At 40.5% G+C, this 12,906-nt stretch overlaps 1 protein-coding gene across 2 annotated transcripts in view; it reads right to left on the bottom strand.

Moving 5' to 3' along the window:
• Positions 1–9,182: 9,182 nt before the first annotated feature.
• The window catches only part of LOC132379793 (integral membrane protein 2C-like), a 36,131-nt gene continuing 32,407 nt past the window's right edge, over positions 9,183–12,906 (bottom strand). For both annotated transcript variants that reach the window (XM_059948086.1, XM_059948079.1), the window contains one exon: positions 9,183–9,912. In XM_059948086.1, the coding sequence (XP_059804069.1) occupies positions 9,821–9,912 (92 nt within the window). In that variant the 3' untranslated portion in view covers positions 9,183–9,820. The remainder of the gene's footprint in view (positions 9,913–12,906) is intronic.

Here is a 12,906-nt window from a genome sequence, read left to right as displayed (position 1 = left end):
CAAATATATGTTCAATATTTTTGGATATAATAAAATGCTATTAATATAATAGAATATATTAACAAAGATAAATTACTGTTGATCTCCCTTTTTTTATTTATCTGGCAAAGAATGTCTTAATTTAATAGCTCTTCCAAAGACTTTATTGCCAGTAGTGTAGCACTTCCTTAATAGTGCACACTGAGTAATATGTTCAAGTCTCTGGACTTGATGGTCACTTAGCATTACATGCTTACGTCACACTTATTTAGAACATGGAACAATACAGCACAGAAACAAGCTGTTTGGCCCACAATGTTGTGCTGAGCCAGCTAAAAAGCAAATGAAAAAAACCCAAACTCTGATCCCTCCTACCTACACAATGCCTGCAACCTTCCATCTCCCTTACATCCATGTGCCTATCCAAACATCTCTTAAAAGCCTCTAATGTACTTGCCTCTACCACCGTACAAAGCAGTACATTCCAGGCATCCAGCACTCTCTGAGTTTAAAAAAAAATAGCCCTCACGTCCCCTTTAAACCTACCCTCCCTCAGCTCCAATGCATGCCCTCTTGTATTAGAAATTTCAACGCTGGGAAACAGATATTCCTTGTCAACTCTATCTATGCCTCTCATCATCTTATGAACCTCTATCAGATCTCCCCTCAGCCTCTGCCACTCCAGAGAAATCAGCCCAAGTTTATCGAGTCTCTCATGATAGCATAAGCTCTCTAAACCTGGTAAAGCTTTTCTGCACATTCTCTGAAGCCTATTGATGACCAGTGGTCGTCTGCTGACAGCTGCTTATATGCTTCACATGGCAACATTCCTGTCTTTCACTACAATAAATCTATTTTGCATGTTTTTTGAAGTTACTTTGCAAATTTATTCTTCAGTACTAAATTAATGTCAATCTTTATCGCTCATTATTAATATCTGTCTCTACCACAATTATCAAATAATCATTAAGGTGAAAACAATGAAATGTAGCTATTTGTTTTTTTTTGGACGTTTGTATTCTGACTGAAACAGTGTTTGTTCACAAAATGTAGACATCACAAAGGAAGTAGAAACCTGCAGTCAGCTTCCTGGAATTCTTACGTGAAATGCTGGTGAAACTCAGTGAGTCACGTGGCATCTGTAGAGGAAAACAGACAGTTGATGTTTCGGGATGAGACATCTTGCACAGGAACATCAAATGTCCATTTCCATCCACAGATACGGTCTGACCTGCTGAGTTCCTCCAGTGTTTTGTGTGTTGCTCCAGTTTTCAGCAGGCTATTGTGCCTCCTAGAACATTGTTACAGTCGTCAGCTGGTCAGATCTTTCAAAAGAAGCACCACTGCTGCTGGGGAAAGGCAAATATTGACCAAGCCCCATAAAATCTCACACCATCAGGTAAAATATTACACAATGCCAAAATATTAATTAGAAGTAGGAGAAAACTTCCGTTTGTTTAAAACTTTGCCTGACTTAACTTTCTATTCCCTCCAACAGACTCATCTTTTTGCTCCAATACTGATGAAGGTCTTGGCCCAAAATGTTGACTGTTTATTCTTTTCCATAGATGCTGCCTGGAGTTGCTCCAGCTTTTTGTGCATGTTACTTGTACATGAGCATTTGTAGGAAAGACTCAACCTTTGAGAATTGTGCTGAGGATTTCTGCCTCCCTCAGGCTGTGAGTTTCAGAGCATCACCACTTGCTTACTAAATTTATTTCTCCTTCGGGTGGAGTTTGTTAGGTGTGTTCAGGAAGGTTTCCTGATGCAAGTTGTAGATAAGCCAAATGGAGGAGAGGCTGTTCTTGATCTGGTATTGGGAAATGAACCTGGTCGGGTGTCAGATCTCTCAGTGGGAGAGCATTTTGGAGATAATGTTCACAATTCCATCTCCTTTACCACAGCGCTGGAGAGAGATAGGAGCAGACAACTTGGGAAAACATTTAATTGGGGTGGAGAGAAATATGATGCTATCAGGCAGAAACTAGAGAGCATAAATTGGGAGCAGATATTCTCAGGGAAATGCATGGCAGAAATGTGGCAAATGTTTAGGGAATATTTGCATAGAGTTCTGCATAGGTATGTTCCACTGTGACAGGAAAAGGATGGTAGGGTTAAAGAACCATGGTGTACAAAGGATCTAGAAAACCTAGTTAAGAAAGGACTAGCTTATGAAATGTTCAAGAAACTAGGTACTGTTGGAGCTCTAGAAAATTACAAGGGTGCCAGGAAGGAGCTCAAGAATGAAATTAGGAGAGCTAGAAGGGGCTGTCGGAAGGCCTTAGCAAACAGGATTAAGGAAAACCCCAAGGCATTCTACAAGTATATGAAGAGCAAGAGGATGAGCCATGTGAGAATAGGACCAATCAGGTGCAACAGTGGAAACATGGAGCCAAAGGAAGTAGCAGAGGTACTTAATGAATACTTTGCTTCAGTATTCACCAGTGAAAAGGACCTTGCAATTGTGGAGATAACTTACAGCAGATTGAAATGCTTGAATAATAGACGTTAAGAGTATATGCTGGAGCTGCTGAAAAGTATTAAATAAGAACAGTCACTGGGACCGGACAAGATATACCACAGGCTACCATGGGAAGTGAGGGAGGAGATTTCTGGGCTTCTGGCACTAATCTTAGCATCATCAATAGAGACCAGAGAAGGACCAGAGAATCTGAAGGTTGCAAATGTTGAACCTTGTTCAAGAAAGGAGGAAGAGTTAACCCAGGAAATTATAGACCAGTGAGTCTTGCTTCAGCAGTGGACATTTTGTATAAGAACCTCCTGAGGCTGGATTTATGAACATTTGGAGAGACATAATCTGATTAGGGATAGTCAGCATGGCTTTGTCAAGGGAAGGTTATGCCTTATGAGCTTAATTGAATTCTTTGAGGATGTAGCAAAACACATTGATAAAGGTAGAGCAGTGGATGTATTGTATATAGATTTCAGGAAGGCATTTGATAAGGCTCCCCATGTGAGGCTCATTCAGAAAGGAGGCATGGGATCCAAGGAGACCTTGCTTTGTGGATCCAGAAATGGCTTGACCACAGAAGGCAAAGGGTGGTTGTAGATGGTTCATATTCTGCATGGAGGACAGTGACCAGTGGTGTTCTGTAGGGATCTGATTTGGAACCTCTCCTCTTTGTGATTTTTATTTATTTTTTTTTTTTTAATAATTTTTTATTGCATTTTTAAATGATTACAAAGTATGAAAAAACAATGTATATAACCCATACCCCCTCCCCTTAACCCCTCCCCCCTAACTGCCCCATAGAAAAAAAAAGAAGAAAGAAGGAAAGAAAGAAAGAATGAATGCCTGGTGGTTGGAAGATCTCCACATGCTCCATGGAATTCGTAATAATTTTAATATGTATATTTATTTCTTTCCCCTAATAACCAATTGTTTTTATGATTTTTATGAATGACCTGGATGAGGATGTAGAAGGGTGGTCAGTAAGTTTGCTGATGATACCAAAGTTGGGGGTGTTGTGAATAGTCTGGGGAGTTTTCAAAGGTTACAGTGTGACATTGATAGGATGCAGAACTGGACTAAGAAGTCACAGATGGAGTTCAACTCAGTTAAATGTGAAGTGGTTCATTTTGGTAGGTCTAATTTGAAGACAGAATATAATAATGATAAGACTCCTGGTAGTGTGGAAGATCAGAGAGATCTTGGGGTCCATATCCACAGGACACTCAAAGCTGCTGTGCAGGTTGACAGTGTTGTTAAGAAGGCGTATCGTGTGATGGCCTTCATCAACCATTTGACTGAGTTCAAGAGCTGTGAGGTAATGTTACAGCTATGGTCCACTTGAAGTATTATGTTCAGTTCTGGTCATCTCACTACAGGAAGGATGTGGATAGTATAGAGAAAGTACAGAGGAGATTTATAAGGATGTTGCCTGGATTGGAGAGCTTGCCTTATGAGAATAAGTAAACTTGGCCTTTTCTCCTCAGAAATGGAGGATGAGAGGTGACCTGATAGAGCATATAAGATGATGTGGGTATGGGTCATGTTGATTGCCAGAGGATTTTTCCCAGGACTGAAATGGTGAACATGAGAGGCCATAGTTTTAAGGAGATTGGAAGTAGGTACAAGGGGGATGTCAAAGGTAAGTTTTTTTTTACACAGAGAGTGGTGAGTGTTTTGAATGCACTGTCAGCGACAGTGGTAGAGGCGTATACAAAAGGATCTGTTAAGAGACTGTTGGGTACATGGAGCTTAGTAAAATTGAGGGGTACGAGATAGGGAAATTCTAGGCAGTTTCTTGACCAGGTTGCATGGTCAGCACTACGTTGTGGGCCCAAGGGCCTTTAATGTGCTGTAGATTTCTATGATTCTATGACTCCATTCTGTTATTTCTGCAGAGGAAATTAACTTGCACTGGAGTATTAAGAGCGTACGTGAACATTTTAGTAAGAGATGCAAAAGTCTTTTTATCTCTTTCTTATAAAAATAAAATGTTGTCATGACCTACAACCTTGCCATGTCAGTGAATTAAATAATTTCTTGGCATCACATGGAGAAGAATCAAATAAGCATACAGATTTAGTTCCAGATTCTGAATCAACTTGCGAATGAAAATTGAAAAAAAACAAAACTGAAGATGTTGTTTGCTTATTTAAATTGAAACTATGCTGTTCCATAAGCAAGTTTGAAGAGTCCATGTATTGAAGAGATTCAGCACTGCGACAGGTACGTGTCACATCACCACAGAGCAATTATGAAGTGACAAGCAAAGGTCAGAAGAGGTTTCGTTCTTTTCACTGCGTTCTGTTTAAGTGGCCACAGATGACATGTGAAGGTTAACTTAAAAGGACAGCATATTTGCAATTTTTATTGTCAATACAGCAGAAGATTGAGCAAAGAATATTCAGATATGCAGAAGTATGCAGAAGTTCAATGTGCTATAAGCTTTATTTCATTATAGCTGGCATAGTGCAAACTAGCAATAGGTGAAATTGTCTCCTCTCAGGTTAAATGTTGATTGATTGATATGCATTCTTCTGGTATCTTTTGAGACCAGAACAATTCAAATAACTGCCTGCACAAATGCCAGCCTTGAGTTTTGTGGTTATGTGTCATGGCACTGAAAACCATGATCTTTTGATTCAGAAATTAGTTGGATAACATATTGAATCATGGGTGTTACTCTCATCGGGAGGTCATATTGCTTCCTCCCTGTTCCAGCAACTCTTCTTTGATTCTGACCTTGGGCGCTGTTCGCACGTTCTTCCTTGGCACGGTGTGGCTTCCTCACAGAGACATGCTAATTGTAAGTTCTTTGGCTGGTATAAAGTGGCCCTTATGTGTAGATGGGTAGCAGGGAGTTTGGAGGAGCTGATGGACATTAAGAAAGAATAGGTTACAGAGAAATAAGTCAGAGAATGAGGTTGCTGGGAAGTGCTTTGTGGGCTAAATGGCCTCTTTCAATGTTAGAGTCATAGAATAGCACAACACAGAAACAGACTCTTTGGCCAATCTTTTCTGTGCTGAACTATTTAAACTGCCTACTGTTGTAAGACAGTATGCTACCTTTCATTTTCATTGGGAATATAACTATTTCACAAATGTGTATTCAGAACAGCAGTAATTTTCTTGAACTTTCTTCCATCTTTCATCTCAACTTCATATTCTAATCTGACTACTCTAACACTGCTTTTCTACCTCTGCCTTAAAAATATTCCTAAACATAGTTTCCCCCACTCCTTAAAGAGTGATCCAAATGCTTGTGCATCCTTCCTGAAATAGAGAGACCAATACTGTATGCTAGTCTCAGAAACATCCTAATTACCTGAATTTATATCTCCCTACTTTTCTATTCAATCACCTTCACAATAAATGAAAAATTAATGATGTTTTCCAAATTACTTATTATACCTTTAAATCATGCCCTGAAACACTAATTCCTCTGACCTCAGTCTCTCACTACTTAGATAATAAACTGCCTTTATTACTCCCGTTTTAAAAAAAAATGATAATTTTGTTTTTTCCCTCATTTGCTAGATCTTTGGGTATTCATGGAAACTCCTGGCCCTTTGTAGCCACATTTTTGTCCTTTACACTTTCCCACCTCGCTTTGTGCCATTAGCAAATCTAGCAACCATATATTTTGTCCTTTAACACATCATTTCTAGATAGCTGAGACCTCCAGCACCTATTCTTCTGTTACAACCAGAGAATGAACAATTTCTGCCCAGTTTATTTCCTGTTAAACAGCTAATCTCATTTCCATTGTTACCTGAAAGTAAGCATTTATTTCCCAAACTTTTTATAAACGATCTAGTCGTCCACAGCACTATTTCACATCTAAATGAACTCTGAAAATATCAAACTGAATTTCTTTTCATATAAACATGCTGACTTTGCCTGATAATCAGTTTTTTTTTAAGTGCTCTGCAATAATGTTGCTGAATATGGCTTCTATTTATTTCCTGCAGAGCATCAAGAAAGCTCACCTCTGTCCCAGGATATTGATGGACTTTTACTGCTGTTCCATTGAGAGTATACTCACCAACTGCATCTCAGTGCTGTATGGCAATTGTCCCGTGTTGGACCGCAAAGCACTCCAGCAGGTGGTGAAAATTGCCCAGTGGATTATCGGCACCCAATTGCCCACCATTGAGAACATCTACCATAAACGCTGCCTGGGCAGGGTGAAAAGCATTATCAAGGATGCATCTCACCCTAACCGTGGACTTTTTACTCTCCTCCCATCCCGTAGGCGCTAAAGGGGCCTCCACTCCCGTATCAGCAGGCACAGGAAGAGCTTTTCCCTGGGGCTGTGACCCTACTGAACCTCCCATCACAGCGCTAAGCAGTATTGCACCTATATTGTAGAGTCTCAGTACTTTTATATTTGGTATGCTGTAGCACTTGAGCACTTGTTATTCGCAGTTATTTTGTAAATGACACCTTTTTGCACTTCTGGTTAGATGCTAATTGCATTTCATTAGCTTTGTATCTATCTGTACTTGGCACAATGACAAAGTTGAGTCTAGTCTAATCTAACACTTCCCCATTACAGTCTCTGCTGGAGCAAGCATTGGGATTATTTGTCACATTCAGTCACTGTCCCTCCCCTACATCAATCAGGTGACCCTTGCATCTTTACTGCACACCATGGAAACAAATTCCCACGAACATAGCATTACTGTGTTTCTCATTGCAGGTGTAAACTTCCTGAAGCCCATCCTTTAGTTCATTACATAACCAAGAATCATACTTTTGAGTTGCGATACAAACCTTAATCATAAACCGTGCAACTGAAACCCTTTCACTTGCAAGTCACATTTTGAATCCACCTCATACGCCAGGAACTCATTATTTTCTGTGTGAAAAAGACTTGGCCCCTCTCACATTAAATACATGTCCTTTGATATTAGACATTTCAAACCTGGGAAAAAGATAATGGCTCTTCACTTAATCTATGCCTCTCACAATCTTATAAACCTCTATCAGATCTCCTCTCATCCTCTGCCATGCCCGAGAAACAACACTAGTTTGTCCAACCTCTCATTTTAGCACATACCCTGCAATCTAAGCAGCATCCTGGTAAACTTCTTTAGCATTCTCTCTAAAGCTTCGACTTCCTTTCTATCATGGGCCAACCAGAGCTGAATGCAATATTCCAGGTGCAGCTTACACAAATTTCTTCTGGAGTTACAGAATTGTGTATTAATTCAAACATGAACCCAGTCTTCAGTTCTTAATGTAAATTGCAAGTAGTGATCAGTTTAAGAGCTAAGAAGCCAGACTGAACATAGAATAGTACAGCACATTACAGGCCCTTCAGCCCACAATGTTGTGCTGACCCTCAAACCCTGCCTCCCATATAGCCCCACACACTAAATTCCTCCATATACCTGTCTGTTAGTCTCTTAAACTTCACTAGTGTATCTGCCTCCACCACTGACTCAGGCAGTGCATTCCACCCACCAACCACTCTGAGTGAAAAACCTTCCTCTAATATCCCCCTTGAACTTCCCTCCCCTTACCTTAAAGCCATGTCCTCTTGTACTGAGCAGTGGTGCCCTGTGGAAGAGGCACTGGCTGTCCACTGTCTATTCCTCTGAAAACAGCATTGTCTGTAGAGCAAGGCTGCAGCTGGCCCACGGCAGGGGCTGCCTGCTCAAGAGATGGTTTGCAAAGTGAAGTGACCATGAGTCATTCTAGAATGCACTTAATCACCTTAATGTTCCTTTAGAGAACTTACACAACCTCCTGCTTTGTCTCTAGCTGCCCTAGCTAATTAGCCAACTCCACACTTATCTTCCTATTCGCCACAACCTTCCCCTTAGTAAATACTGATGCAAAGTTATCATTTAGGACCTTACCTACATCCTCCACCTGTTTCTTTACCTTTGAGTGATCCCTAGACATCCTTGTGTTCTCAATATATGGAATGCCTTGGGTTTCTCTTGAATCCAACTTGCCAAGGACCTTTTTATAACCCTTCCTGGATTTCCTAACTCCTTTCTCACTTTGTTATAATCATCAAGGATTCTGTTTGCCTTTTAGTTCCTAAACATTACGTGTTTCTTTTTCCTTAACTAAATTTATTGTGAAAGTTGTTTTGTGGGAGCAGTACAGTGCAAAACAACCCCATTGTTTTTACGCCTTTCCCTAATCTGCCTGCGTATCCCAGTGGTTATTGAAGGGTTTGTAGTATAATTCCATCAGAATGAATACACCTTTCTTATTTTTGAGATCTACCTATTTAGGAGCAGTGAATGAGCCATCCAGTATGTCCCATCTGAGAACAGCCGTGATATCGCCCTTGATTAATTGTGTAATTCCCTCTCACTTTTACTGCCTTCTCTAATTTTTCTAAAACATCAGAACCTTTGAACATTAAGCATTCATTTTGGTCCATCTACCGATCAAGTTTCTGTTATGGCCACAGAGTCGTAGTTCCATGTACTGATCAATGCTTGGTCCATTACCATCACCCATAATACTCATTTTAAAATGCACACACTTCAACCTGTCCATCCATTGTCTATTACCTTGCTCCAGCATCTACCTTCCTCTCAATTCCTTTACTTTCTGACATGGTGCTTTGGTTCCTACCACCCTGTCAAACTAGTTTAAACTGTTCCAAGTACCTCCCATGACAATGCACAATTGTTTCAACAACCTGTTCAACGAGGAAAACAAAAGTCCACTAAAACTGAGAAGATTGAAACATGAAACAAAGCTATTTTTGATTAAAGAAATTTTAATTTCAGTTATTTGCTGTTGTTTACAGTCTAAATGCACACAACACTTCTTTGGCTGAAATGTACATTTCTCTTTATTTAATTTGTTTTATTTTGTTAGCTTAGGGGCAGAAATTGATCCTCAGTTTAGTTGTGGTAAACACACAACAGAACTGTCTGCATTATCTTCTGCTTCTGCAGTTCTCTTCTGTTTGAATTAATGGAATGGTAAAAGTCAAAAGCAGAGAAGTTACCTCCAAGCACAACTTGGTTGTGCATTTCATCAAGAATGAATTTCCACCCCTTTGCTTATTTTAAATTGAAACATTTTAATGATACAGTGAAACACATACCCCTAATTCAAACTTTTGATACTGTTAGACATGCAGTGTTAGAGGTGATGAAAGATAATCTTTTGTGTTCTGACTTGTTCTTCAGCATAAAATGTGTTAAACTGCAAAGAGCAACTAATGCAATATTAAAGTGTTTTTATAACTAAAGTAATAGCATTACTGAACCACCACAAAGATGTGAAAAAGAGTGCAGCAAACTAATACATCATTGACGTTGAATGCACAAGTAACTTCAAGCAGCTGTGCCTTGAATAGTAGAGTATCAGGGGTTTGTTGGCTTCACAACTTCAGTCCTTGTCACAGATGGATGTTTCAATGACAAATGTGTTCACAAGGTGTCGTATACGATGGCAGTTCTTGATTGCACGCTTATCAATGGCTGAAACACAAGAGATTGTTGTGGTTTTTCACGGAATTAAATGGTGTCACCATTCAGCTCTCTGAGGCAAGGTTCAACAAGAAATGTTTATAGAGATTACTTTAGCTTTATTTTTGTCCTCATATTTGCTGATAACTCTCTCATAATACACATAGTAATCAATAACTATAGTTACATAGAAAACATACAGCACAATACAGGCCCTTCGGCCCACAAAGCTGTGCTAAAAATGTCCTTACCTTAGAAATTACTTAGGTTTACAAATAGCCCTCTATTTTTCTAAGCTCCATGTACCTATCCAGAGGCTCTTAAAAGACCCTATCGTATCTGCCTCCACCACCATTAACAGCAGCCCATTCTACACACTCACCACTCTCTGCATTTTTTTAAAAAAAAACTTACCCCTGACGTCTCTTCTGTACCTACTTCCAAGCACCTTAAAACTATGCCCTCTCGTGCTAGCCATTTCAGCCCTGGGGAAAAAGGCTCTGACTATCCACACAATCAATACCCCTCATCATCTTGTACACCTCCATCAGGTCACCTCTCATCCTTCATCACTCCAAGGACAAAAGCCTGAGTTCACTCAACCTATTCTCATAAGACATGCTCCCCAATCCAGGCAACATCCCTGAAAATCTCCTCTACACCCTTTCTATGGTTTCCACATCCTTCCTGTAGCAAGGCGACCAGAACTGAGCACAGTATTCCAAGTGGAGTCTGACCAGGGTCCTATATAACTGCAACATTACCTCTCAACTCAAACTCAATCCCACGATTGATGAAGGCCAGTGGTCCATATGCCTTCTTAACCAGAGTCAACCTGCACAGCAGCTTGGAGTGTCCTGTGGACTCGGACCCCAAGATCCCCCACACTGCCAAGAGTCTTTCCATTAATACTATATTCTGCCATCATAATTGACCTACCAAAATGAATCACCTCACACTTAACTGGGTTGAACTCCATCTGCCACTTCTCAGCCCAGTTTTGCATCCTATCAATGTCCCATTGTAAACTCTGAGAGCCCTCCACACTATCCACCACACCCCCAACCTTTGTGTCATCAGCAAATCTGCTAACCCATCCCTCCACTTACTCATCCTGGTCATTTATAAGAATCATGAAAAGTAGGTGTCCCAGAACAAATCCCTGAGGCACACCTCTGGTCACTGGCCTCCATGTAGAATATGACCCATCTACAACCACTCTTTCCCTTCTGTGGGCAACCCAGTTCTGGATCCACAGAGCAATGTCCCCTTGGATTTCCATCCCCCTCTTACATTCTCAATAAGCCTTGCATTGGGTACCTTATCAAATGCCTTGCTGAAATCCATACACACTACATTTACTGCTCTACTTTCATCAATGTGTTTAGTCATATCCTCAAAAAATTCAATCAGGCTCGTAAGGCATGACCTGTCCTTGACAAAGCCATGCTGACTATTCTTAATCATATGCCTCTCCAAATGTTCATAAATCCTGCCTCTCAGGATCTTCTCCATCAACTTACCAACCACTGAGGTAAGACTCACTGGTCTATAATTTCCTGGGCTATCTCTACTCCCTTTCCTGAATAATTTCCCAGTCTCATTGGAACGAAGCTATGCAGAACTCCACCCAAATATCCCCTGAAAATTTGCTACATTTCTTCCATAATTTTCCCTGAGAACATCTGTTTCCAATTTAAGCTTCCAATTTCCTGCCTGATAGCCTCATAATTATCCTTACTCCAATTAAACACTTTCCTAACTTGTCTAATCCTACCCCTCTCCAGCACTATGGTAAAGGAGATAGAATTGAGATCACTATCTCCAAAATGCTCTCCCACTGAGAGATCTGACACCTGTCCAGGTTCATTTTCCAATACCAGATCAAGTACAGCCTCTCTTCTTGTAGGCTTATCTACATGTTGTGTCAATAAACTTTCCTGAACACACCTAACAAACTCCACCCTATCTAAACTCCTCACTCTAAGGAGATGCCAATCGATATCTGGGAAGTTAAAATCTCCCACCACAACAATCTTGTTTTATTACACTTTTTTCCAGAATCTGTCTCCCTATCTGCTCTTCGATGTTCCTGTTGCATTTGGGTGGTCAATAAAAAACAGCCAGTAGAGTTATTGACTCATTCCTAACTTCCACCCACAGCGACACTGTAGACAGTCCCTCCATGAATTCCCCCTTTCCTGCAGCCGTGACACTATCTCTGATCAACAGTGCCACGCCCCCATCTCTTTTGCCTCCCTCCCTATCCTTTCTGAAATATTTAAAGCCTGGCACTCGAAATAACCATTCTTGCTCCAGAGCTATCTATGTCTCTGTGATGGCCACAACTTCATAGCTCCAAGTACTGATCCATGCTCTAAGCTCAAAGTTGTGATTGTGTGAGACATAATGAATTGAAGGGGATTAAGTACAGTTCTGTGCAAAAGTCTTAGGCACATATATACAGCTGGGGCACCTAAGACTTTTGCACAGTACTGTATTTGTCAACATGGAGTTTGTAAATCTGACGGGAGCAAAGGATGTTGGGTATGACATTTGAAGATTACCATGGGAGGGGTGTGGGACAGAGGCAAAGGAGTGCAAAGGGTGGGGTTGACACAGGTGCTGACACATCCAGCACCATGACACCAGGTAAAGTCATTTGATTCCAAACAATTGGTTTATTGATCATTGCAGAATGTCTTTCTGGTGCTTCCCACTCCCTTCCCCTTTTCCCAACTATAATTCCCCTCTTCCTACCCACTTCCCACTCTCAGTCCACAATAGAGACCCATATCAGAATCAAGTTTATCATCACTTACGTACATCATGAGATTCGTTTGTTCTTTTTGTGGCAGTGCAGTACATAAAATTACTACAATACTGTAGATCAGGGAATGCTTAGTGCCCTGGAAAGATGTTAAAAGATGACAGTCCATCTTTAAATTTAGCTTGTTATAAATTCCTACATTGTATACAAAATAACACTTCTGATCTGCAGCAACC

This window comes from Hypanus sabinus, chromosome 2, assembly GCF_030144855.1.
Source record: "Hypanus sabinus isolate sHypSab1 chromosome 2, sHypSab1.hap1, whole genome shotgun sequence".
NCBI classification, from domain to species: Eukaryota; Metazoa; Chordata; class Chondrichthyes; order Myliobatiformes; family Dasyatidae; genus Hypanus; species Hypanus sabinus.
The sequence above is the reverse complement of the archived record's forward strand: the minus strand, read 5'-3'. Positions and strand labels throughout refer to the sequence as shown.